This window comes from Suillus discolor (assembly GCF_016758755.1).
Source record: "Suillus discolor strain FC423 chromosome Unknown F5147scaffold_25, whole genome shotgun sequence".
Lineage (NCBI taxonomy): Eukaryota > Fungi > Basidiomycota > Agaricomycetes > Boletales > Suillaceae > Suillus > Suillus discolor.
Window position 1 is genome coordinate 16389 of NW_024541272.1, and position 25953 is coordinate 42341.

A 25953-nucleotide genomic window follows, 5' to 3' on the forward strand; every position below is an offset into this window, starting at 1 on the left:
AGTGCATACTTAGTTGTTCCACGCTAGGCTTACAGCATCTGCCGATGAACACCACCCATTACCTAAAGTGGCACGACCGGCACCTGCTAGAATTCAAGCTCCGTGCTTCGCCCGCAAAATTTCGTCAGCCTAACCACTCGACTTGTCCGTGGTAATAAGCCTGGCAGCCTAATCTGCCGAGGCCTTGTCAGCTTCTGCCACTTTTGCTGATGTAACAATCAAGGCCTCAGGCAGTTCTGCCGTCGCCAAATGTTCTGTATCTCCAGTAATTAGGTATCATCACTGCTACTTTTGTGCAGGCGCCAGATTGACACCAAAAAATTGTAACCCTAGTCCCAGTCCAAATTAGGCTGGGGCGGTCAAGTGACAGTTATGTGTTGCACACAGTATTACCTAGTGAGACATCTCACACCTCTATGATTACTTTTGGTTACTAATCTGCGCCATTTCAGAGAAGATCATGCCCAACCTTGTGAACGCGTCATTTCTGCAGGTCACAAGCCCAAATCACATTCGCGGGCGATGACTACCTCTGCTGATTCCCTCGTTACCTCTGGACAACAACGTGTTGCCAGACTCGGAGACCTTGGCCGCATCACATGGCGAAGGGTGAGGGTTCATACGTGACCTTTGAGGATGGGCGTAGGATGCTGGATTTCAGCTGTGATATCAGTGTGACAAACCTTGGCGAGTTGCTACGCGCTTCACAGTGAATCGCTCACCAGAAGTTCCACAATGACATGCAACACCAGGTCATTACCACCCGAAGGTTTCCAAGGCTGCAGTAGATCAATGCGTGAACATTGTACATGCCCAAGTATGTTCTAACTTCAAAATGCTGTTTGAGATAAACTCACCCTTGGTACTCTTCTAGTGTAGCATCTCATTCCATAGCCCCTACACCTAGGCAGTAAGGATGATGTCGAACTCTGCAGAATCAATTACCTCCTGGTGCATTCAAGTTGAACAGCCCCAAGTCCAATGTGCAGTGTTGTAGACATCCGATGCTCCAATACTGGTCTATCAGGAGGGTTGTTCTCATACACCGTTATTTTCCACTTCTTCCACAAATCAAATACTGTCTCTAGCTGTGGTTGCTATGAAGTGATCGTTAAATTAAATTTCTCCGAATCTTCTCTCAATGGACCATTTAGTCCTACGGACATTTCGGCTATCATTATGATGTACGCCGTCAGCAAATTTATTTCCCTCAAACTTAAACTGTCCAATGATTCACATGGCGACTCAAAAAGTTTAAAGGACGTTGGAGAATTCGTAAGTCTGCCGGTCAATGGGCGACTATGCAAACGTTACAAGAAAGCCTGAATTACCGACGAAGGTTGGTTAGTCTAAGCGGTTCTCAGCAGTTCTAAGTGGTATTTTGCTGACTATGCTCAAACTTAGGCTAGTGGACCTGCCCAGCAGCATATAAAAGTGTTAGTTCCTTCTCCTCTGAATCATCCAACTTGCACCTCCCCTTGTTTCTTGCCTCTCCAGTTGGAACTCATTTGTCCTCTTCTCCCCTTCTCTAGTCTGCCTGTATGTCACACACCGAGGGCAGCACGTCGTGTATTGAAGACCGACAACATGATGACAGCCTTCCTCAATCTCAGGCTACATCAGAATCATCCCAAACATTCATGCAGGCTTGACAAAGACACAGAATTGCCGAACTGGAGGATAAGTTGATGGCTCTCGAGTCTGGACGTGCTGTAAAAGATAGGTATGGATGCCATGCGTCACGTTGAGCTGCCTTTACTCACTATCCACCAGGCAAGTGAACTACTACATGTCTCAAGGAAGAGCCTTCAGGCGCGTTGTCGCTTTGTTTGACAACATTGAGGATCTCATCGCCGAAAACGACAGGAGATACGATGCTGAGGATGAGGAGACCTCTGTTGAGTAAGTTTTTCCTTCCTTGGTATGCCACGGTAAGTTTGTTTACAATCGACTACATGTAGGGTACATCACCCTGATGAACACCTTTCCGTGGCTCTATAAGAAGTGTTCAGATATGGATTATGATGACTATATACGCATGTTAAAATCGGTATGTTTTACCGGTTTCAATGATGGTCTTTGTCGTCTTAAGTCCTTGTTTAGCTTAGGCAGGGGGCTGACAGTGCTCGAGGCGATGATACCTCCAAGCTGAAGACACTCGTTTCTGAATGGGTCAACCACGAATTCAAACTGAATCCTCCGGTCGACATGGACGATAAACATACCTGCAGATTCATCAATGATGCGTGCGGCAAGTTGCTGTGTCCGACTGAGCTCCGAACACCATTAACTATTTATTAGTGTACGGGCAGCCATTCAAGATCATGCAGAGGGATATATTGTCACAGATCTTTCTTTTCCAGCTTACTTGTATGAAAAGTACACCACCGATTCGGACAATTTGAAGGAGGGACTTTTCAAAGGGAAAATTCTGATTCAGGTTTGTCGAAGCGAACTCGTAATACAGCTGACAATGATCTTCGCTATTTCTCAGAGCTACAAAGTTGTCTTCACGTCTCCCTCATCAGCAAAGGATGTCGAAGGCGACGGTGATGGTGCAGATGTCATCGAAAACAACAGACGCGCTGTAGGACTTGGAGTCCTTGTAGCCTCGTAGAGGCTATTTTTGTGGTATCCCTCAGCACCCTATTACTTTCCTACATGAAGTGCAGCTTTCCCGCGAGTCACGCATAGTGGCCGCTACTTTCCTGTGACGGCCGCAACGTTCCCGTGCGCGCGCACAGCCATGCTTAGCGGCCGCTTTTCTCGCGCTTCATTGGCCGACGTTCTGCACCCATCCATAGTCCAAAAACCAACCCAATGGTATGTTGTTTCATAATTATATTTACATATCAGACCATTTTCGCATCGGACCACCTTTATTACATATAGCTTTACATACATAGCTCAGTAGCGCATCGGCTCAGTAGCACATCAGCTCGGTAGTGCATCGGCTCGGTTCCGTGTGACAGTGCTTAGCGCTATACTTAAGCACTAGCAGTACATACCATTCAGTAGCTTGTTTTCCGGATGTTCCAGTAGCAAACTCCCATTAGCCTACAGTTGGTAGCTATTGGTAATCAGTATCCATTTACCGCTCGCATCGTATCAGTTATCACTTGGCTCTACATCTATCTCTATTTTCTATCATCTCTATTATCATCCAAACCCCTCATGCATCAGCCGCTTCGCAGCCATGTCTTTCCTGCGCCTTTGGCTTTCGCCCGGCGCTACGTTCCTGTGCTACGCGCGCGCACCCGCCGCTTTCCCGCGCTTCGCATCGGCCGACAAGTGGCACCTTCTGCGTCCATTTCTAGACCTTTGCTGCACTAGCTTCCCCTTTAGGGTCGAACGCACTTGTTCCACAAGTATAGCAGATAGGCAGTGCACGACCTACAACATAAAGATATCAGTTTGGAGCCTATAGCACCACTCTGAGTTGTAAACCTACAGCGCTAAGTAGACTGTTTCAACAATCAAGGTGAAGAAGCATGTCGCACAAATTATCAAGATGGACAAAGTCACTCCTCGCTCGATTGCATATATTGCCTGTCAAGTAAGTGATAGAACTTGGTCTGCCCGCCACACCATTGATCGATGACAATCACATTTGCAGGTATGATTCGCACTCTCATCTATCACCTCGTGGCGGTCTGTCAATGGTGATTTTGACTATGTGCAATTTTGGCAGACCATTGTCGACTTCTTCGAAAGGCCTCCTGGTCGAGACGCACAGCGCAGGGTCACCAGACTGCTTGAATGGTGACCAGGTGGGTATATGCATCGTCAACAAGCCCCAACTGATTTCTGTTGTCCAGGAAAGTTTTCGGAAGGAGTTGCCGTGCGGACCTTACCAACGACGCGAGAGCCAAGATGTCCGTGAACACTCTAGCAAGGCAGAGGGCACAGATTGATGATGCCGCCTTCGACTCAGACTAGAGATTTGACATTATTCCAACCCCTAGTAGCTTTATTACCATCATAATTTGTTATTAATATCATGACTTGATAATACTTCCCCAGTGGCATGAAATACAAGCTGTGTATCGCACCACCGCCATGACACGGCAGCAAATGACTCAGAGGACTTACCAACATCATCAACGATTAGAATGAACTCCAGATATCATCATTCAAGCTACAGTTCCTGGATGCGCCTGGTTTGTTTTAATAAGCTGAGTCCAAAAAATATAGTGCGATCACAGAGGTCTCTGTATTTTCTAGTCTTCATGCCAATTGCTAGGCAGAAGTATGGATTTCAAGGATAGAACCAATCAAATACCATATCTAAATTAAAACCTCATTGAAGACACTCTAGATAGTCGGCTGATTCTGTGTATTTGCAAACTCTTCATAGTGTTTTCTTTCCTTTCCAGAAGTCAATGTAAATACCTGATGCTTACCCCGCATCAACATTGTCGTTTGATCGAGAAGAGGAATCACCGAGGTTTTAAATGCACATATGCGCAATACCCCCACAGGGCACAATAGTATTAATGCATGGCACAACATACAATTTGTCTTGTCGAATGGCAAGTGGAGTATCGATGTGAGCCATGATCCCCCGCTGTCAATTTCTGAGTTAATGTACTATTTTAAATCGCGCTGCTACGTGGCGCAATAGATGAGATGCTCATTGAATTGTCGTGAGTGAATACAACTGGCAGTTGTCACAAACTCAGAAAATGTCGTGCGAAGATTCGAAGCCAGCCACAAATTGATTCTCGCCTGCTTCATGAACAAATCCCAGCTACTATGCAAAGGTGAAGCATATTCACACAGATTCGCAACTGGTATACCACTGCCAATCATTAGTTATTCAAAGAAGGTCGCCTTGCGACTCGAGCCATGATACAAATTGATTGTCGCCCGCTTGTTGAACATAACCTGGCTAGTGGGCAAAGGTATAGCATTTTCACACGCATTCCAAATTGATGCATGGCATTACAAACATTAGACATATATATAAAATAGTGTTCAAAGTCGAAGTACGATGTAATATTTTGTGTCGCACACTTGGGTGAGTATATCCTCGTAGTCGGGAAGATATGGGCTTTCAATTACATGGAAAATTGTCATGGAGGTGACGGGAAATTGGCTTGTCAATAAAATATATCAAGCTTTAACTCCGGACATACATGCATGTCCCTTGCTGAGGTTAACACATCCTCGTGCTCTTGAAAAATGTGGGCCTTCAGTCTTAGCTTGGATATTGCGAACCTTACCAGTGATGTGGCAGTTTTGATTCATGTAGGTCAACCATTAGCTCTTGTTCCGCCTTCCCCTCAATTTTTAGTTTGAGCGATGTTGGGACAGTTTCCTGATCTTAAAGTTTTATTGCGAAATCAAGCAAACTCCTTTCCTCTACAAGGGCAAATATGATAATGTGATCCTCGATAACACAATTATGTTAATTATTGTGACTGTGTACTATATATCGTGATATATGGCCTTCTACTTTCTTTGCAGGTTCACTGATGGTGTTGCAGATATCTCTATCAGTGGCCACTGGCAGGACTTTCCCATAGGTTGTAGTAGTAGGGTGGATGATACTCCCAACACAATGCATATATTGAAACGATCATTCGCACGTAATGTAGAGGTCTAGAGCCCGGATCAGCAAAATTGTTGAATGGATGTGACCTGATTTGAAATAGTGTGTATATCCAGCTGTTTTGATCCAAGGCTTTTGGCAAACAATGTTGAAGTTAAAGGTGCTTCTGAACAGGTTTGTGGAACGTGCTGTGTGCATCATGATACTGGTGTACCGCAGTTCAGAAAATGTGATATCATTTGCATCCAGGTCAGAAGATTGTTGTTGCCGAGACTATGCTATCGGCTGCAGGTCTCGTTCATAGACGAGATGTCGACATACACAAATAAATATGAATAAACAAACCTCGCAACCACGAGCTTTCAACGTTGTCAACAACGTACAGTCTGCAGATATAGCACTCCGATCAAAATTAGATGAAAGGCAAACTCCATCCTAACTGTTCGATTCACAACCATGGCCGGCCAAGCCATGTTGTTAGCTGAGAGACAGCAGATTCATGATGAATCCATCCTCCGTGCGATTTGCATTTCCTGCAAGGTGAGTAGGATGAACGGAGTCGAAAAAAATCCTTACATTGATTCATTGTGTACAGCCTATCTAGTGAACCAAGTCACGTGGAGCACTAAGCAGAACACACAGGATATCGACAGATTCGACACCACACCATGACGGGGCTGGCGGTAGCCCTACGGGCTCTGCTAGCTAGTGACTGAGTGTTCTGGGCACAGACTGCAAGGGAAACCCCCAGGAGGCTGCGGCTCTATCCATCGAGGACTGACTACAACACAGCGCAGGACTGTTGCTACTTCGCCAAGATACATGGCACCCCTGAGGACCTGCACCAGATCACCCTACTACGTCGTGCACTGACAGTGTTAACATGAAAACTATGTCCACCCCAAGCATTTGAAGCATGGCTTGCATGCGTAACACTCTCAGCCTCAGCACCATTCTGTCTTCATTCCTTGTATTCATGTCCTTTAACGCCTCATGGACAATCCTATGCTCGAGTCTCTGTAAGTTCCTCTATAAGGAGGTTGAGGACGATTTACTAAGCGCTGGTGCCTGTTGTATACAGCGAAATACAAATAATTCAAATTGTAGTACAGGGTCCTGACGATAAGTCAGATGCCTGTGGCGTGGCGCCGGTCAACACCATATCAAATTAAGCTTCAAGGTTGATGCCAGCTCAAGCTTTAGCACCTCTCGTCGAGAATCTTCACTGGAAGGGATGACGGTTGCGAGTCGCTCATATGACTCTTCTCCGACTCCAAATTTACTTCCCTATCTTGAAATAAATGTCACCCCATCGGACGTCAAGAGGAATGACACGAACATTTGGACTATTTCGATTTAGATTTGACCCTTGACGAGCTTGGTGTAGACCCAAACTCACTCCAGGACGCCCCGAAGGTCAGTTGTTTGCATCAGGCCATGTTGTATAGTCTGTAGGTGTTTCTGACGACACAATCAGGTGGAATCAACAAGCCATTCCTGTATTTTGGTACCTTTACCGGCTCTGGCTCAAGTCAGGACTGAAAAAAATCATTGAAATACAATGGCTATCAATGTGAGCCTGGACAATCAGAAATCGTGCTTCTTTCGTGTTACAGGCTTCTTGTCTCCCATCTGTGGTTCTTGTTTTGGCCTAGTGTGGATGGTGTCTTATATCTAACAGATATCAATCACACAGCATGAATCGTGATGTATCTGCCAGTGCAACACATCACTGTCACATCAAGTGTATAATCAGATGCGCCGAATAGAATGCGCTGATGTCTTTCTTGTCTCACTTTGTGCCACAGAATACGACCTCATCACAAAGTGTAATCGGGGGAGCCGCTTGACCAGCTGACCAGCGAGGCGGAGAGAGTGCAAATGCATGTTACGATCACATCACGCTTAGACCTGTGTTAGATCAATGGATGCATGGTTGCATATGGAACACGTCGAAAATTGTGTTGGTAAGTTACCGATATCGCCAACAACTGGAACTTTCCTGGTGTTCAAGTAGTCACGTGCAGAATACTAGTTTATGATTCAATTGAAGGCTAAGTTACGCGTTGTACTTCATTTCACACCGTTTCACCCAATCATTAATCAAGGGTCTTGAGGCGGGATCAAATATACATCTCCATCATGCAGATTTTGGCCATAGAAGCGCTGAACGGTGCTATATCCAGTGCACATGCTATCGGTATACACCGCTAAATTCTCCACTCACTCACACCATCCCTTGAATATGACCCTAGTCTCAAATAATCCCAGTTGGTGGCCGATAATCGATTCAGATCTGTTTTACTGCTATTGGGCGGGTCAGTCATATCGATTGGTGATGTTTCTAGATCTAACATCGACTTGCAGCTTCGCAGTTGCTGCCGGCATCATGGTAATTTACGATTGGGGTGAGCAGGACAGTATTTGAAACCACAGATATTCTGATGATATTTGCAGTGCTGACAATTGGACAAGAGGTAGGTCAATGTTATTGTTGGAGCAGCCAACTCGCTAAGAATGGTGTCGTAGATTGAACTGATCTGGGTGAGTGACAAGCATCCTGTATCAGACAAAAAAGGAGAATACAATGAAATCATGACAGAGGCAACACTGGTCTCTCATGACTGTGCTATATTTGGTTGTTCATACCTCAGGTTGTGCTATGCCGTAGTTGGCAGTTGTGCTGACTCCAAACTGTTCTAGATATGTTATACTGGAATACCATATTCTGTGTATGTGTCCAGGCCAACATATTGGCGCTGTACTAATAGCTCTCTCATTATCAGTGTCTCCCTTCTGGGTATGTTTCATGTGTATTGTGTTCAGTTTTTCTGACTGGTGGCACACAGCATTTATGCCATTGGTCTCGCTGACAGATGCAGTGAGTATTTCAGAACCATCTTATTCCCATCTAATGAATATACCCATTTGTAGGGGTGAGTGATTCTGAACATTGAACTTGGCTCAATGTAATGTTACATAGGTGTGAGTTGGAGTGTTTGATCCTAGTACGAGGTCATCACTGATTGTGTGTTTTAGGCTATATCTTTCATGTTGGGTGGTGAGTTACCCAGCTGCAATACCTCCAAGTTGGTGATATTGATTCAACTGAAACATGATGCAAGCCATCATGATTGCTCGGTTGTATGCCATGTATCAGGGATCTAGAATGATGCTTATCTTCCTTGTTGTTGTCTTTCTTGCTGTCAACATCGCCTGCGGAGTAATTGTGGCAATAGGGTTCAAGGATATTGTAGCAGGTAAGCTTTACTTGTCGACTTGAAGAACACAGCTCATTGAACGAACACCAGAGGAGTTGATACTCTCCGGCATGTATATGTGCAGTTATGCAGCTGAAGGGGATGCCGAGCTTTTGAACTCAATGATTTGGGTGCTCAACGCTATTTGGGAGGTCCTCGCACTGTGTCTTTCAGTCTGGATTGCTGTGAAACACTTTTATGACCTGTGACAACCCCACCCATCGACAACATCGACCATCAGAGACTGTTTCAGAGCGCTGATAAAATCCCATGTGCTATATTTTATCAGGTAAGCTTAAATGTGAATGTGCTTATCTTTTTCTCAAATTTCGCACGTGTTGGTTTTGCTTGTGTCTCCTGCCTTGAGCTTGTGGTTCTTTCTCCAGAGACCTTGGTGCGCCGACCTGTCGCTGACGTCTGCTTGTGATCACTGCTCATCATTTCTGTAGCATTTAGTGATGTGCATGGCCCGGCTTCAGGCCGTGGGCCAGGCCAAGCCAGGCCTGAATAGGCCAAGCCAAGCCAGGCCAAAGTCACGGCTTGGTGATGGCTTTGGCCTGGCTTGACATTATGAAAAGCCGAAGCCGGCAGCTCGAGTCGCGGCTTTTGGAACCTTGCAGTGCCTGTCAGTAATTCACATTCCTTTGCCGTTCATCAGTATGTCTGTTCTTCTCAGCTATTTTGCAGGTGTGTTACGGCGTAGAGAGCAAGTGGGATGAACTTTGATGCGGTATCATTGACTTATTTTGCAGTTGTATATTTTACTGTGGTGGTATATGATTGGGGTGAGTGAGAAAATACTTTCCGAGGTGTCATTGAGATATTTATATGGCATCCAAGTATTAACATTCAGAAGAGGTGAGTTTCAGTGTCATCGTCACAGCCGTCCCACTAAGAATGCTTCAACAGTTCGAACTGGTCTGGGTAAGCAAGGACCTATATCAAAGCAAACTGGACAATCCAGTTGACTCGAAGCAGAAGCAATGTTGGTCCTTCGCGACTGTTCTTTATATCCGTGTACGTTATGAATGCAGTCGACTCGGACATGTTGTGCTAAGTCGACTTCTATATATGCTAGGTGCGCTATATGGGACTATCATATTCCTATGCTACTCGACGTCTTCCTTCCTGCTCGTCTCATCCATCTCCTCTCCCTCATTCTCCTCCTCGCCTTCTTCCCTCCTCCTGCTCTCATTTGTCATCCGCATTTGTCTGAGCCATGTCAGCAGTTGCTGACGTGCACTGGGCATTTGCGCATGGTGTTTGTGGTGTTGGGAATGGTGTGGTGGAGCTTGCCCATGTCAATATCCCACTGTCACGAAGAAGCCGCCGACATTCCACCACCGCTCTCAACTGCCGCAATTCATCAGCAGGTGAGTCATGTGGTTGAATCCTGGTGTCACAACGACCTGCTCATGCTCACTTTGTCAGAATTGCAAATTCCCTACTCGAGCCATGGCTCAGGCCAGAGCCGGGCCAAAGCCAGCCGTCATTTGTGGCTTTGGCCCGGCTTGGATTTTTTGCAGGCCAGAGCCGTCTGAAGCCAGGCCAAAGCTGCGGCTTTTGGGCCAAGCCGGGCCGGAACATCACTAGTAGCATTTAACTTCTACTGGAGCTCATATACTCGTCGATTCTCTTCAAATATTATTTGGAATGCAGATGTTTGTGCTGGGACCACGTCTCATCCTTAGCGTTTGAGAATATCATGCCAAATTCACGGCCGACTCCGATGCAGAAACTACTATAGATTTGATTGTCTTCCAGGAGCGTGTACATGTATTGACTAGCAGTACTGTGTAGGAACATACTTGTCGAGTGGTTTGCAGGGATGGGAAATCTGGTCGAGGAATCTGGTCAAGGATCCGTCATGGTACTTATTTAACATATGTTATTTGATAGGTCTAGGCGAGTCTATTTCTTGTCGTACCACCACTGCAACAAAATAGCTACTCCAACGTATTTCCTCCATCTGGGCCATGGAGAATGGAAAAAAAGAATCGCACGAACTCATGGCTTGACTGTATGCCTCTATCATGAATGAGCATGGCCAGGAGGTGAGGTCTGCTGACTGAGTGGAGAATTGGAGGATCAGAGCTTCAAACCAGACTATCAATGAATTCACGAGTCAGTGGTACGATCCATCTGTGTAAACTTTAGACTCTGATCATGATAGACATAAAGATATATAAATAAATTCAAGACACCAACCTCATATACATACCACACTGTATCTAAAAGTTCGGGCTTTGGCCTTTGTCGTATGATATTGCAGTCCAACCAAAGTTGGTTGAAAAGCAAACTCCCATTGTGCCATAAGTATCTCTAACTGCTCGGCTCACAAGCTGAAAAATGGCAAACTGGCCCGACGCCGAGTCGCGATGAATCCGGCAACTACCCACGTTCTATTTGCAGAGATCTAGACTGAGAGCTCATGGTGAATGCACGTGACGTCTGCCAATTTGAAATAGTGCGTACCACTGAATCCGGTTGTTTGGACCCAAGGCTTTTGGCAAACAACCGTGACGTCGAAGCTAATGACAAGGTGCTTCTGAGCAAGTCCGAGCAAGTTTGTGCAGCGTGCATCATGATACTGGTGTGTCGCTACTACCGCAGTTCGAAAAATCTGATACCATTTGCATCCAGGTCAGAAGATCGTTGGCGCTGGGACTCCCTATGCTATCGGCAGGTCTCGACTTTCGTTCATAGATGGTCAAGTAATTGGATATCAGCAGGGTCTTCACCATGTCAGGTGTCCACGTTCAACTCATCACTATCACTACTCCGGTTGCGTCGGTTCTACGTTTCTAAGTTCTGGACCTCAGGTTCTCTGAGCTAGATCTAACACGGAAACATGGACGCCCCCCTCTGGCTCCGCCAATCTCTAGATTTCTCTTGGGCCTCCCTAACTTTGTGGGCCCATCTTGCATCTTCCATGCTGGCTGTGGTTGATATAATGTGCTCAATAGAAATATTGTTCGAACTTGGTTCGAACCGCAATCGAACTGTAATCATGTGGGCCGGCGCCGTTGCTCCCCCACCAACCTCGTGTACTAACGTAGCGAGTTACAATCGAGACGATTTATGAAATTCAAGTACTGGCGACGCAAACACGTCACTGGACGGCGTCATATATGGCCAGGCTCCTTTTCATCTCAAGCAACCGCCGCAGCGAAGTTCGGGTCATGACAGCCTGGATGGAAAATGACATCACCTCTGACAGGCTAATATCTGTGCTGTAGCCTTACAAAGATCTTGCGGTAAGAAGAGCGATCAAGAATCATGGTCCGTAGGCGATATATGGAAAGACTTCTAGGTCAATAACGAACATGCCCCTTGCGCTTTAATAAAGAAGGCTAGAATGGAATCTGGAACATGATGTTCCAGAGCCGCCACTCACGACCGGAACTTAGGCGATGGGCGGTGTTGATATCAGCATCTGGAGCGTAACGGAGCCTTCAGGCAGGTATAAAGGTCACGACTTATCCTGCCATTAATCTATCAGCATCTATCTCTCACACAATACTCAGCAGAATCGACTATCAATACATCTCACATCATGCTACCTTCTGGCGATTACAAAATTCAGAATTTTCTGCATACCGACAGGTATATCCACATGAAAGCTGACGGCACAGTTGTTGGCTATGAGGAGGCTGACATTGTACGCATTGCATCGTTGACGTAGATCCTATACTCATCAATCCCCATAGGTCCAGCTCCATGTCACGAACGCAGCTGAGGGTCTTGGAACTCTTTTTGATAAATTGAGGAACAAGTATATTGTCATCGATGGGGTTTGTTCATTTTGTTTTGATATATGCAAGAGATTTCTAACGGCGTAAAATGACAGACAGGTAACGTCGTAGGCAGCGCCAATCCCCAGGAGCTCCAGTTCTCCACCGAGGACGACAAAAAATATATGTGGGTTTGATCATTGTTGCTAGTAACGAGAATTCATTTGCCCCCTTTATCTGCAGAATCCATATCATGAACGTCAACGAAGTGTGGCTCCTCGATAATAACAAAGACTGGACCCCAGTTTGTTTGTTGTAATTTTTCAAAGGGGCTCTATAACTGATGTCGTTCTAGATCGTTACGGCTCCGGCTCCTCCCCCAGGTGTTCAGGACTACGAGAGGAAGTACTGGCTATTCGCAGAGGTGTGTTGAGGTGTGTCGGAATGCAAGGAAGTCTGGTTGCTGTTGCTGTAACTCGTCGCATCGAATGCTTGTATGATTATCCATCAGTTGTGATGTATGGAAGAAAGTTTGTGACGCAGGATAGTGAGATGTAGCATGAAATCAGAAAAACCACAGTCCTTGAACTTTTTCAGCAACTTCACCATTGTCTTTGTCCCAGCACACCGAGTTGCTATGCCGTACGGTATTTTGGCAGCTCGTGGAGTATAGCCTGACGAAGAAAGAATTGTTTCGGCACCAGATGGCGAGTCTGTCCTGACTGCAATATCCTCCCCCTCTAGTACCGCCAGGAACCATGGCCCAGATTTCGGCTGAAGGCGTATCTGAAATGCGAGCCTATGGCAGTGCATTTCGACGCACATTTTATTGGTCGATTGCGCATACTTCGATGAGCCAGGCTTCTATGACAGGCCAATTAAATCATTTTCCCGACAATTTCGCAAGTGCAGCGCGGCTGAAGCCTGATATCTCAGCGGGTGAATGCTGTACCTAACATCTGTTCACCTACCCATGGACAGTCGGTACCAATTACCGGCTGCGAGCCTGGGCGGAAATCTGACCCTTGACAGCGACGCGGTATTTGTCAATCTGAAGCTCCCAGTCAAGTAAGATAGTGTAATCATGAAGTACCGAGTCGTTGCACTAAGGTGGCTTTGCAGTAGGTGCGAAGAAGAACAGGCTCAAATTTCCTTCTGCGAAGGTTGGTTGCTACTACTGTCGCGCTGGCTGTAAAGTGACAAACTAGGGCATTGATTTGACGTGCTGCGTGTGCATGAAGTGTTAGTGCTATGGTAGATTTAGCAACGTAAGAATGAAGTACTTATTGTCTTCGCTCGTCAGCGCTTCATCTATGGTCTGCCTGGAGAGACGAATTCGTATGTAAAAGCTTGACAGGGTCGATGATGCAATGATATTCGAAGTTTCGAACAACGCAACTTTCCTTTTACAATTCCGCGATGAAGCGGACGGCGGACGCCTATATATAGTCTGTTAGACTGTTTTGCGATCAGTTAGTCAACTTCGCAGTCTTGGACTGAAGTACTACATCAACAAAAAGCTCGCGAGCGAGTCGTCTGTTAAATCTTCAAACTTCGAGCAATAAATGGCGTCTACACAGGTTCCGACCTCGCTATCTTCATTCCCAGAAGAGCTTCTTGCTCGTATACTTGCGTATTGTGTAATTCCTCCCCAAGTATTCCCAGTTCGTCCACCTTGGCACATCCAACCAATATTCTCTCCATGTCTCTCACCCTTAGCCCGTCCGACACCCCACACCAGTACACGTGCCCGATTTTCGCCCTTACTGGTTTCCCGGCAGTTCCTCCGCATCGGTACTCCCATATATTATCAAACCCTCCACCTTCCGACGGCTGCCCATGCTGCCCGCGTACTCGAGACGCTTGTCGCCCAGCCGGTCCTTGCTGGTGTAGTACGTCGTGTTGTGTTGGGCTGCGTGTCGCTGGAGGGCGCTCGTGTACTTCAGGCGTGTGAGAAGATCGAAGATGTGGATATTTGTATAGATGTTTATGAAGCTAATCCCCGGGGAGATGCGGCAGAGGATCAGGATGCCCAAGCCCTATGCGACGCACTAGACCAAATAGACTTGAAGCATCTTACCATTCGCAGAACTTCAGATGCTTATCTCACACTTACGCGCCCAAAATACCTTCTTGAGCGCATTGCAAAGGCTGTACCCGGCTGGTTTAACCTTGTATGAGACTCTATTTTCCGTATCGGTCACTGCATACTGATTCGTAATGTTCTCAGGAATCCGTTCACTACGCTCTCAAAATCAGTTCAACACCAGCCACCAGGCCTTTGGCTGAGGCTCTGAGCCATGCTCCCAAGCTACGCAGTCTTAAAGGGCAACTACCGGCGATTTGGAACGACTTGTTCCTCACCATCTCTAAAAACCCGACTCTCGAACAAATCGCATTGTATGTAGAAGGCGTAGATGGGATTTTGCATACGACCATGTACATGATGGAGGCTAAGAACCACGCACACTTGAGCGAACTGATCAAAATTGGAACGTGAGTGCTGTCGTACTCGCCCTTATACCTAAGTATATCTTGGTTTACAGGTCATTTATCCGAACGAGGGCACATACAACTGCTGCTGCATTGCCGAGTCCACCGTCAACAAGACCATCGACTCCTCTGAGCGCCAGCAGAGTGAAGGAGGTAGCTGCTGAGCTCATGACTCCTGGGCTAAGCCATAACATGTCCCTCCCTGTAGCGGGAAGTTCGCATGTATCATGATCGCTTTCTACCACATATCTCTCATCGAACATCATTTCTCACATATGCAATTTCCTCTCAACACCTCACGAAGGCGCTGGTGACTTCCATCACAACATATATTCCCCGCGCAATGATGATTTTTGTAACGCCCTCACGCCTACATGGACTTTTCTTTTGATATGGCACGTTCTCTTTTCTTATCACCGGAACTTATTCCCTGTGGTGAAGGTCTTGTCGCGCAAGCGTAGTTGGTCTGGTACTTCTGCATTTGCACGCTCGTTCTTATTCTTGTTATTTTGTCCAGGCATTGTGATCACAAGCTAGGCTAATAGCTAGAAATGATTTACATACACTCCAAATTATCACGAGTTGTGAAATAACGGTTGACTTGATCAGAAGAACCAGTGGTTTAGTAGTACTGAGTAGGCCTCAAAAAAGAGAATTTAGAAATCACGTTGTATGCACCCGTTCATAGTGATGGCATTGATGCGTGATATTCTGTATACACTGGCATAACTGTAGCACACGTATTTGCTGTGATTCGAGGGCACAATCACTTGATTGCGCCATCTTATTAAGTGGAGTGTAGTCTAAGAGGAGGTCAGGAAACCGCTGCCGGATCGGCGATAGCAGTGTGCTAAACACCGCGAGAGCTTTGTTTTTCTATTCAGAGAAGCTTTTCATCCCTGGCGGGGTCAAGGATCGGCTGAAAGGGTAAGATGAAGATAGGAATCTTTGATTTCGAGGGGAATAATCATGCGCTGCTCTGGTAGTCGATCGTTAAGCATCCCAGTCACTCCAACATTCACCGTAGTAGGAATGCCGTTTCGTACAGCGGAAAAAGATGCTGCCCGTAGCGAGAGGTTTTCCTTCCTATACTCTGGTCTCTCTTGGGGAGCGGAGACCAGGCGATAGCCACAGAGGTGGGTACAGCGAAGTACCATCGAGACTGCTTGACGGCACAGTCTTGAGACCAATCCGAGGACGATGAGGTGGAAGGGATGAGTGAGATAACAGGCGATCTCTCGCCAAAGTTCAAGAGGCAACGTTGGACAGATGGTGGTGGGTGGTATATCGTCACTTCTATCAGCTCTCTGAACGAGGGATTCCTTCAGGTAAATGCCACTGTACCGCACATAATGACAAGCCTCCAAAGCACGCCGAAAGAGTGCGGGGTCGATGCGATATCCAAGACGGGCGAGAGCAGTGATGCCTGGCGTAGAAGGTGAATCTGCGTAGAATGATGGTAAAAATTGGAGGGCGCTCGTGTGGCTGAATGACATGGTGTGTGCGTTTTTGACGACTTTGACGACTGCACAATGGAAGACAGAAAACGCGATTCCAAAGTAATGACCAGAATGATTCGTCTGCTCCAAGATCACGTTGATCAGACGTGACACAGAAGCCTGTAGGCATCGCTCGTCATATAGATGTGTTGCGATGTAGACAACAGTGTCGTCGCGAACCCACGTGAACTCCTTTCTTTTCAGCTTGCGATGGTAAATGCACTGTATGTCGTCGAACATCTGAGGAATAAATGTAATGCTGGCCATGAAGCATGCAATTGACCATTGATCGTCCGTGATCTGGTTGTGGTCGTTTAAAAGCTCTATTCCGTAGATTTCCCTGCCAATGGCTGAGCTAAACATGCACTGCCCAATCATGACTTCTAGCAATGTGACCCGAACGTGCTCGTCTTGAGAAAGGCCGTCACTGACGGCGAGCAGATCACTCAGAGCCACTTGAGATCCGGTGCACATCACAGACTGGTACGTCTCGAGTTCAGAATTGTGGACAATTGGCGGTGTTGGCTTTTTGTATCTGTTCTCCGGGGGACATTCTAACGGGCAAGCTGCGTGGCCGTAATGATCTGCAGTGATGCCATCATCGGAGGTGTGTTGGAGAAAAACGGCGTCATCTGGGAGACATTCCAAGGAAAAAAAAGGCATGCCGTCCACATGGAAGATATTGCGATCAAGATCAATCTCGTAGGTCCAGGCCCAAAGTCCTGGCCCCAGCTGGGAGGGCCCATGGAAATTTTCATCACCACCTTCTATCAGTAATAGAGAATGCGAAGGGCTCTTCAACCCGTCCAGCATCTCTCCAAACACTTTCTGATAGGTCGCGATGGCATTGGGCTGTCGTATATACTGAAGCACCTTTAAGCCAAGCCACTCTGGATAACCACTACTATTGTGGTGTTGGAAATAATACATGTTCCGATAGCGGACCACGTAGTGCCCGTTGGTTCCCATACCTGCAGGTCAACTGAAGAGAAGTGAACTCCGGTGGTTTCAAGCGTCTAGTTATGTGGATGATTAGAGGAAAAGATGAGTGGCGTGTGATGGGCGGTTTTTAAGTCGACTTGGTCATTATATAAGCACGAGATCTGGCCTGCTGAGTCGTGTGGACTTACGATCAACCGGCCGTCAGAGGATGGTACCAAGGTTAAATATTTTGAAGCTTTTTGACTAGTTTTGAATTTTTTGTGTGATGTAACATTTAGGCTATTAAGTAGTATATCATTAGAAGTGAGAACGGGACAAATGTGACTTTCAGCTCCAGATACTCAAACACCATAGAAGAAACGCCAGTAACCTGGAAGCAGATGAGCGAGCGCGTACCACAGCTGGTATGGGTCCATTGTCAGCTTCACTCAGTGTGCTCCCAAGCAATATTTTGACTCACACTATAAAATTTGCAGGACTGCTTATCGGCGCCTACCGTGTTGTATATCACGAACCGGATTCCTACAAATGCGCCGTAGAGTACAAATGCCAGTGGTAGAGAGCGCATCTATCTTCCAGATACAACTCAAGGCATATGACCAGAGGGGAAGACCGAACATCATTGAAAAACGTGCGGCTTTGGGGAAGATCGTGGGTAGCGTGTGCCTGCCAGTGAGGCGATCGCCCTCTTCATCCTTAAAGTCTTGCGCATGAAGCGTAGTCGCAAAGACTATCGAGCTAAGTGCGACCGCCAAAGCACCAGCCTTATCGATGCACGAGTTGCGAGGACCTGTACGCTTGATGAGCAAAATGACAGATTTTTTGTGACTAGATAGATTTACCGGCAGCGACGGTTGCTCCGACCTCCAGATACCCACGGGCCACCAAGGATGGCTGTGAGTGCATTCTTCGACAATCCCATCTTATCACCGTGAAGTTCGTTGTACCAGATTGTCAACGCTGCAAAAACGGTGCCGGTCAGCATAGCCTGAGTGCCGTACACAATGATAGCAACAGACTGGGACCATCACCCAGCGCATATCAGCTGCGCTGTCGACAGAAATGCGACCAACAGGTATCGGACGGGAGGGTTTGTTCTTGCGGTCCTCCTCCAGATCCTGGATCTGGTTCGCAATATTGAACTGCAGTAGGTGAAACCATGTCCACAAAGGAGCATTCCAAGCGTGGGTGGGGTGACGGGTCATATTTGGGAGCCACGAATATGGTCTGAAAATTTTAATTGAACAAGGAGACGAGACGAACAACAGTTGATACATACGAAAGGTATCAGATTGGTTTTGATACCATTTATTGTAAAAAGGAAGACCGTCTTGAGATGATGAACGATGTTATCAACGTGAACAGTGAGAACTTGAGCCTAGAACATTGTGACTTTTTGAATGCCTAGGTTGCATACTCCATGCCTTTATGCCTCGAATGTATGTGCGCTTGAAAGAAACGCGAACTGTCGGCCAGTATGGCAAAAGTCATGCCGGGAGTATACAACTTGGAACTCGCTGCGTCGCAAGATCTTTGCTGAGACACAAATCTGGGTGTCAGTCACTAGTCCCGGAGCCACCCGAGGCTGTGCATCAGTGAATTCATGAGTCCGTGATATGGTAGTCATGAGACCTATAGACCGATACAATTACGCTTTTGCCAACTATATCTATGTATTCTAGAAGAAATTTGTGTTGTTCATAAATGACCATCTATCCGTGCAAATATAGACTTAGAAGATGCGTCAATGACAAGGTTCAAGTATAGCGACATCATAGCAAGTAAGATACAATAGTCCAGCACCCTCGCCCTGCAAGTCCATTCTCAGTTTGACTCGTATATGCTTCAGGTTCAAGGCCATCTAAGCCATTTTAATGGAAAGCCGCTTTGGCAATGACCGGCAAATGTTTAGACCACGTGACTACAATGACAAGGGTTCAAGTATAGCGACATCATAGCAAGTAAGATACGATAGTCCAGCACCCTCACCCTGCAAGTCCATTCTCAGTTTGACTCGTATATGCTTCAGGTTCAAGGCCATCTAAGCCATTTTAATGGAAAGCCGCTTTGGCAATGACCGGCAAATGTTTAGACCACGTGACTACAATGACAAGGGTTCAAGTATAGCGACATCATAGCAAGTAAGATACGATAGTCCAGCACCCTCACCCTGCAAGTCCATTCTCAGTTTGACTCGTATATGCTTCAGGTTCAAAACGTACAGTAGCATCGAAAGCGATGTGTGAGGGTTAAAAGTAAAAAAAAGTAAAGCACTCGAAAACAGCCAATCTGAGGGAGCCGCGAAAACAAATAATAAGATAATATTGAAGTGATGATCAGCGTCCCAATGCCTAGGACCCAGAACTAGAACAGAACACCTTCATGAACCATTCCAATTAAACATGCCGCATTCTCGTGTCTCCCATGGTACTGATGGTTTGTTGCATAATCAGCTTCTGCACCTGTTGAGGTAACGGCAGAGGTGTGAAGTTAGGGATTTGAGACATGAGATGCGTCGTCAGGGGAAGGCACAACTCACCTCGTCAAATGGTCGCGTATCGCTAAAGCAACACCCCCAGACCTCATTCACCACACGCTCTGCTGCTGCCTCGTCTGGGCACATGGAATTCGGGCGGACAGAAAGTATAGCACGCCGTCTCACGCAAGCCTATTCCAAGTTAGTAAGCATTTGGACTGATCAAGAGATGGATATAGGACTGCACAGCATGAGGCACAATCATCGATATACTTGATGTTGTTTTGAAAATGACACGAATCCCCTTCCCAGCTCACGCATATATCGGCAGTCACCACTTAAACTGTTAGCACGGATCTTCAGTAAACGGGCGCCGCGGCATATGTCAATAAAGTGTAACATGACACACTGATCACTCACTTTGCTGCATGCATGATGTCTCAAGTTTTTCCAGTCAACACTGAACTTGCAGTGATCATACATATGTACCAGCTCGTGTGTGAGGGTATCTTCCATGTGCTTCTTGTCTCCGAAATGGCCCTGACAAAGGATAATCGCTCCAGCAGGATGGAAGCCTCCGGAACGCGTGAGATCGCATGGGGCACACACGATGTTCGAGGACGGTACCAGGCACCTGGACAACTTCAGATGTTTGAACATAAAAACAACTGAAGGGCCTATGAAAGCAACGCGTGTGCAGCGTTGAAATAAGTACGGATCAGACCACGCAGAAACAACAAGACGGACTATAATTCAGGAGTTCGGTCTTCCATTGCTCGCAGCGGTGATGCTGCGCTTCAACCCTGTCATGTTCTCGTTCAATGTCTGCATTTTCTCCTGCTTTCATTGAGCATCTCCCCTGGCATGAAAGATAATAAAGCTCTGTCACAAGGCTAAAGACCTCTGGCATATAATTGCGGATATGTTGCTTAATTATCCCGACTAGGATAGCCAATTGCTGCAGGTGAAATTCTTGCAAACGGGCTGTGGAGGTGCGGGCCACTGCAGTAAAGGCAGGAATGATCTTTCAAAACATTTGGGTCAGTCCGACATTTGGTCATGCAGTAGCAAGAGAACTGATGCACCTGCGGTAGGAAGGCCACACATTTCAACCCTTGCATCCTGAAAATGTTCATAATTGCTTCGATGATGGTGTGGTGGTGATTGCTGAGTGACTGATCCTTCAAAACAGCCAGAAGAGACGTGATCACAACGGTCTGGTAGTAGTTGTCGCTACCCATCAATGACCCTGTTTGAGAAATGGCGACAGCATTGACAGCAGAAAGTGGTGTTTCATTCGCGACTTCCTCATCCGGCCTCGCCTGAGGATATGTCAGTAAATTAAAGCGAAGAGGTGCATACCAGACAAACCTTTCGCCTATATGGATCCAGAGCTCCAAGGATACCGAGAACTTTGACGACTTCTCTTACGACCTTGCGGTGTGCATGCGGAGCGGATTCGCTTCTCAGAATGCGTCCCAAGATTGGAAGTAACTGAGGATAGTCTACCAAGGGAGAACTTTGACGACTTCTCTTACGACCTTGCGGTGTGCATGCGGAGCGGATTCGCTTCTCAGAATGCGTCCCAAGATTGGAAGTAACTGAGGATAGTCTACCAAGGGTGTTATGACATATCCGGTGCTAGAACACAACTGGCCAAGAGTGTGAAGAGCAGCATCACGCTTGACATGAGCACCAGCACGTCGAACCTCTGCATTGTCGTCTTCCAGATAAGGAAGCGTGGTATTGCGGACAAACTCGTTCAAGATGTGACCTGCTCATGTTGAGTACACTGTATTGAATAGCAACAGGTAGCTTACCACTGAAGTCAAAGGTGCCAAGTGTGGACAACGCAAGTGTGATGAGCTCAGAACTCTTACCGCTCCTAGTTGTCTTCGTGAGTCATGCTTAGTATGATCGACAGAAGTGTTGAAGAACTTACCTGAGATGAGCTCAAGTCTCTCGTAAACGCAGATACGTCAGTCCTGACAAGATGGGGCTCCGATGGCTTTATAAGGTTGTCCACATAAGATCATGGAAAGTAGATCCAGTAGACGGTCTGAGTATGTGTTTGTTATAGTAAGAATGTCATGTGCAGTGTTGACTGACGCACCTTGAATAGTCTTTAGCAAAGGAGGGATATTACGTGCAATGGCCATCAGCACCTGTCTAAGAGGCTCACTCAGGCCGCACGCAAAGAATAAATCAAATTGATCGTGAAGAAGCTTTGTGCCAAGGTTTGGACCAACAGCCAAAGCAAGCGGCATTCCGATGCATTGAAAAATAGGTTCTTCAGAAGGAGCATTCTTCTTTCTGTATGTATATATCAGATTTACGAATGTAGAGTGGCACAGGGACTTACACTGATGGCGAATACATTACAGTCGGTGTCGTTCAGCTCGACCTCCACCCCTCCAAGTCTTGTCCAAGTCCGAGTCGAACTTCAGAGGCAGTGTTCATCCGGAAAATGCCGGGTTATAAGATTACTAAATCGGGACGTTAGGAACGCATACTAGTACCATCAGTTTATCACTCAACGCTTCAGAAAGTCAGCACATTTATTCAATCTTTCTTGATTATTCTCATATTGTCTAGCATGAATAACCAAGGCAACGCGAACATCGGAGGAAATGAGAACAACGAAAACCTGAATCATGACGTGCGTCGAGTACTACTTATTCTATCGATGCCCGCTTAGCAAACGTTTCCAGATCCCTCAACATCTCCTCGAACACATTCCATGGCCTCGGGACGTGTCATTCAGAATGACCGATAGACAATTAGTGAGGAGTACGTGTATTAGTGAAACAGTACTAATATTATTCAAGGAGCTGGTGTACATTACGTGGGCTGCCGCGCGAATGCACGTGCGCCAACAAGTCTACCGTCCGGACTTACCGTTCGCTCCCAACCCGTTGCCTCCAGTCTGGCCAGAAGAACTATGCGTGAAGATGGTCCTGTGGATTGCGAGGGAGCATAGGATGTTCGAGATGGAGGTGAGAGAACTTGAGTTCCTCCTAGGGCTCAGAGGTGCGCATTAGCGCTGATAGGTAAGCCATCTTGTAAATAAATAAAAATTCAAATGAACTCACGAGTTTCAGACTGCGTATGGATGAAGAAGAGCGAAGGAACTGGGAGGGACCGGTTGGCGCAGAGGAAGTGGATGGTGCATCCGTAGATTCAGGCATTGGAGTAGTCGAGATTAAGGTATCTAGTTGCAATGTTGAGGTCTTGTCAAGGTCCTCTCAAAGGTGATCGCTGTCAGGTGCAACTAAGGTCTCTGTCGATAGGTTAGTATCTTCTGGCTCAAGCGGGCCATTGACATTGATATCTTCTGGTTCGAGGACACCAGAATCTGCAGATGATGCAAGGAACAATGTGGATGGTGCTGAAGCTGGCTCGCTGACGGGATTGAGGCAAGCCATGCTTTCTTGGACAGCTTCGATGCGACCTTGAACGTGAGCCCTACATAGAGTAACTAAGGAAGTTCGCACAGTAGCAGTACACTCACAATAAAAATGCCCAATGGTTTATTAGCATGTTCTGATATTATTTTGAGGGAATAGTCGCAAGCTTGGTGGTTTTGGTCAAGTATCGGTTCCAAACACTCGCGATGGCCATAAAATATATCAGAGTCAGGAGGATGTGAAATGAGAATGGACTTATGAGTTTCAGGCCGTACGGATAAAGAAGGTCGAAGGATCTACGAGGCTGAGAGTGGGATCGGGCGGTTGTACTGACTAGATGCATGATACAAGATGTCCTTATTCCAAATACCCCATATAGGTGTTCGTGGTGCGAGCGAAGGGTACAGTGAGAGGGCGAGATATTATAGCAAAACGGCAATGCAATGTTAGGTCGACTGAGCAGTGAGAATGGAAGTGATGGTGACTAACAAATGTTGATAGCACCTGAATATAACCGACAGTGCACAGGGAATCCATGATGGATATTGTCCTCAATCCCAACGAGCCTGCTAACAACATTTCTATGTTCATCATTCTCCTGCAAGTCGCGAAGCTCAGGGGAGAAAACCCATTCTGCTGTCGAGAGACTTTGACGTGAATATTTCAGGGTTCCGCAGCTTGAAGAACTCCATACATGTTTTGCGTGCATGAGGTGCGGGGGTTGCCTTGGTAGCCAATGGAGCAACAGTAGTTGCAGCAGTGCGATTTGAAGTCAACGCCCTTGGGGGTTGTACACTCGTGGACTTAGCCTGTGTATTTTTAGTCACAGACGGTCTGGGGGGTACGGGAATCGACTTTGACGACTCAGACGTAGTGTGCGCAGTTGCAGGTGTAACAGCATTGCTGGCAGTAGTGGTTCGACTTTGCTGCACAACGGTTGGCACACGGTCGGAGGAGGTATTTGGTGTCGCGGCACTGGTCACAGGTAAAGTTTTGCTAGCTGCTGAAGCCTTTGCACGAGTCAATGCATGACCAAGCTCCTTTTTAAACTCTGGAGCTAGACTGCCGAAGAGCACCTTCTGCCACTCCTCTGGCACAGAATGCAGATTTTGCATAAGGAATTTGACAGTCACGTCCATGTCTACTCCCTGAGGATGAAAAAATCGTCAAACTCGGTTGGTCAGTGAGGTACGAAGTGATGCACCTGAAATCGTTCATGAAAGTATTGCACGAAAGCTTCCTTGGTACTGGGACCTGCTGGCGTTTGTTGAGCGGGCAGGGGATTCGCAGGCAAGGGCAAAGGCAAAGGCTGAATTGTGGCTTCAGATGTTGCCGAAATCCCTGTAGGAACATGGACATTGGTACTGGAGAGGCAGAAGAATTGGCTTGAGGTAAGGAGGTCCACTTAAGATTTCTCATGTCATTAAGCATCTTGAGAACTCCCTCATCTTTGAAATTTTCTGGATTAAGGCTGCGCGCAGCTTCGGCCCACCATTCCACGGCCACAGGGCACGAGCTCAGGAAGTCTTGAATAGCTTGTGTGCCGTGCTGTCAGAAAGTATTTAAAGGAAGGTACAGAATTCACCAACGTTGCAACTTACATTGCAAGCCAACTGGAACTGCCGAATGAAATCTGGTTTCATAATGGTGGACTGAGCAAGGCTGCCTGAAAATTGACGATTGGTGGACGGTCGCTCAGCAGATGACAAAGATGGACGCCCAGTCGATGAGACGATAGTCCACCTGCAGGACATGCACGGCAGATGAATAGTGTTATCCCAACGATGTGTAGCAAGCACCCATGAACGCACCTGGGATGAGCGCTGAGACAAATGCATGCACAAGCCAGGCCGTCACAGCACCCTCGAGGGAGTCGGTGGAGGAAAGGCCTTGGATCTTCCTCGCTGCTGTTACAATGACGATAATGGAACCTTGAATAATTGACACTGTAATAATGAGGTCAGTATTCTTCTGTGCACGAGCTATATTTACGGAGCTGAGGTGATAATCTACAGGATAATGTTAAAGTCCTGAAATATTTGAAGTGCATCTCGATATACACCCACCCTAGCAATCACATAAAAACATATCTACAGACTAGGTTGAGTTTAGTACGCCATCTACGTAAGTCGTTCTGACTCACTAAATGTCTCCAAATATCTTGAAAGGTGCGTGAAGGTGAGAAACATACACCCCGAAAGAAATACTGGCCTTGTCATTAGCTCCTGCATTACTCAAAGAATATAATGTTCACAAACCGTTACACGACGCCTACATGCATCAATGAACATGCCCAAGAAAGGGGTAAGTCCGATAGGAAGGATTAAGTAAAAACTTGACACTCATGCATCAACTACGGCTCCTTTCTTGAGCCTTCGCTGTGTGCAAACTGCTTGCGCAAAATTCAACACTTATTACATCATTGCAAAGCCAATGACTCACATAGATACCAATATACTGACACCATACCAGCGTTCTGGAAGGTTGCAAAAAGAATCACAAACCAGAATGTAAGGAGCATGATGCACCAATGAAATATTCCAACTTTAACACTACCCGCACTTGACTGGTCAAACTATTTGCAGCGA

At 46.6% G+C, this 25953-nt stretch overlaps 9 protein-coding genes across 9 annotated transcripts; 5 read left to right on the forward strand and 4 right to left on the reverse strand.

Annotated features, from left to right (window-relative positions):
* Positions 1-1688: 1688 nt before the first annotated feature.
* On the forward strand, positions 1689-2617 carry F5147DRAFT_773225 (uncharacterized protein; the record flags this gene model as incomplete). The annotated part of the gene is made up of 5 exons (XM_041441434.1): positions 1689-1723; positions 1774-1902; positions 2109-2246; positions 2302-2440; positions 2495-2617. The coding sequence occupies 5 exons, from the start codon at positions 1689-1691 to the stop codon at positions 2615-2617; spliced, it is 564 nt and encodes a 187-aa protein (XP_041293135.1).
* A 5079-nt stretch (positions 2618-7696) lies between these two features.
* F5147DRAFT_773227 (uncharacterized protein) lies at positions 7697-9023 on the forward strand (the record flags this gene model as incomplete). The annotated part of the gene is made up of 11 exons (XM_041441435.1): positions 7697-7754; positions 7810-7872; positions 7930-7962; positions 8012-8031; positions 8084-8098; positions 8258-8286; positions 8341-8354; positions 8404-8435; positions 8594-8615; positions 8680-8814; positions 8866-9023. The coding sequence occupies 11 exons, from the start codon at positions 7697-7699 to the stop codon at positions 9021-9023; spliced, it is 579 nt and encodes a 192-aa protein (XP_041293136.1).
* Positions 9024-9920: 897 nt separating this feature from the next.
* Positions 9921-10407, forward strand: F5147DRAFT_798845 (uncharacterized protein; the record flags this gene model as incomplete). The annotated part of the gene is made up of 2 exons (XM_041443232.1): positions 9921-10187; positions 10246-10407. The coding sequence occupies 2 exons, from the start codon at positions 9921-9923 to the stop codon at positions 10405-10407; spliced, it is 429 nt and encodes a 142-aa protein (XP_041293137.1).
* Positions 10408-14015: 3608 nt separating this feature from the next.
* Positions 14016-15172, forward strand: F5147DRAFT_693277 (uncharacterized protein). The gene is made up of 2 exons (XM_041437243.1): positions 14016-14722; positions 14779-15172. Exons 1-2 carry the CDS (start codon positions 14114-14116, stop codon positions 15046-15048), a joined length of 879 nt encoding a protein of 292 aa, XP_041293138.1. The 5' UTR covers positions 14016-14113; the 3' UTR covers positions 15049-15172.
* A 777-nt stretch (positions 15173-15949) lies between these two features.
* F5147DRAFT_836793 (uncharacterized protein) lies at positions 15950-18687 on the reverse strand (the record flags this gene model as incomplete). Its single annotated transcript, XM_041444018.1, has 4 exons — positions 15950-17511; positions 18009-18310; positions 18361-18442; positions 18498-18687. The coding sequence occupies 4 exons, from the start codon at positions 18685-18687 to the stop codon at positions 15950-15952; spliced, it is 2136 nt and encodes a 711-aa protein (XP_041293139.1).
* Positions 18688-20000: 1313 nt separating this feature from the next.
* Positions 20001-20805, reverse strand: F5147DRAFT_576273 (peptidase M76; the record flags this gene model as incomplete). Its single annotated transcript, XM_041431308.1, has 4 exons — positions 20001-20150; positions 20232-20315; positions 20379-20635; positions 20706-20805. 4 exons carry the CDS (start codon positions 20803-20805, stop codon positions 20001-20003), a joined length of 591 nt encoding a protein of 196 aa, XP_041293140.1.
* A 33-nt stretch (positions 20806-20838) lies between these two features.
* On the reverse strand, positions 20839-21392 carry F5147DRAFT_553686 (PIK-related protein kinase; the record flags this gene model as incomplete). The annotated part of the gene is made up of 3 exons (XM_041430458.1): positions 20839-20982; positions 21044-21265; positions 21330-21392. Coding segments are annotated over 3 exons (429 nt in total), but the record flags the coding sequence as incomplete, so codon positions are not given.
* Positions 21393-22554: 1162 nt separating this feature from the next.
* Positions 22555-23414, forward strand: F5147DRAFT_773233 (uncharacterized protein; the record flags this gene model as incomplete). The annotated part of the gene is made up of 7 exons (XM_041441436.1): positions 22555-22617; positions 22670-22741; positions 22787-22954; positions 22980-23008; positions 23060-23165; positions 23224-23248; positions 23311-23414. The coding sequence occupies 7 exons, from the start codon at positions 22555-22557 to the stop codon at positions 23412-23414; spliced, it is 567 nt and encodes a 188-aa protein (XP_041293142.1).
* Positions 23415-23979: 565 nt separating this feature from the next.
* F5147DRAFT_652497 (uncharacterized protein) lies at positions 23980-25886 on the reverse strand (the record flags this gene model as incomplete). Its single annotated transcript, XM_041433626.1, has 8 exons — positions 23980-24513; positions 24570-24750; positions 24771-24913; positions 24967-25031; positions 25177-25374; positions 25509-25525; positions 25557-25590; positions 25835-25886. 8 exons carry the CDS (start codon positions 25884-25886, stop codon positions 23980-23982), a joined length of 1224 nt encoding a protein of 407 aa, XP_041293143.1.
* Positions 25887-25953: the final 67 nt, after the last annotated feature.

Bases quoted from the DNA above. Each gene is read 5' to 3' on its own strand.
- F5147DRAFT_693277 (XM_041437243.1), top strand. From the start codon at position 14,114: ATGGCGTCTACACAGGTTCCGACCTCGCTATCTTCATTCCCAGAAGAG. The intron at 14,723-14,778 runs GTATGAGACTCT...TAATGTTCTCAG, and splicing joins TACCCGGCTGGTTTAACCTT to GAATCCGTTCACTACGCTCT.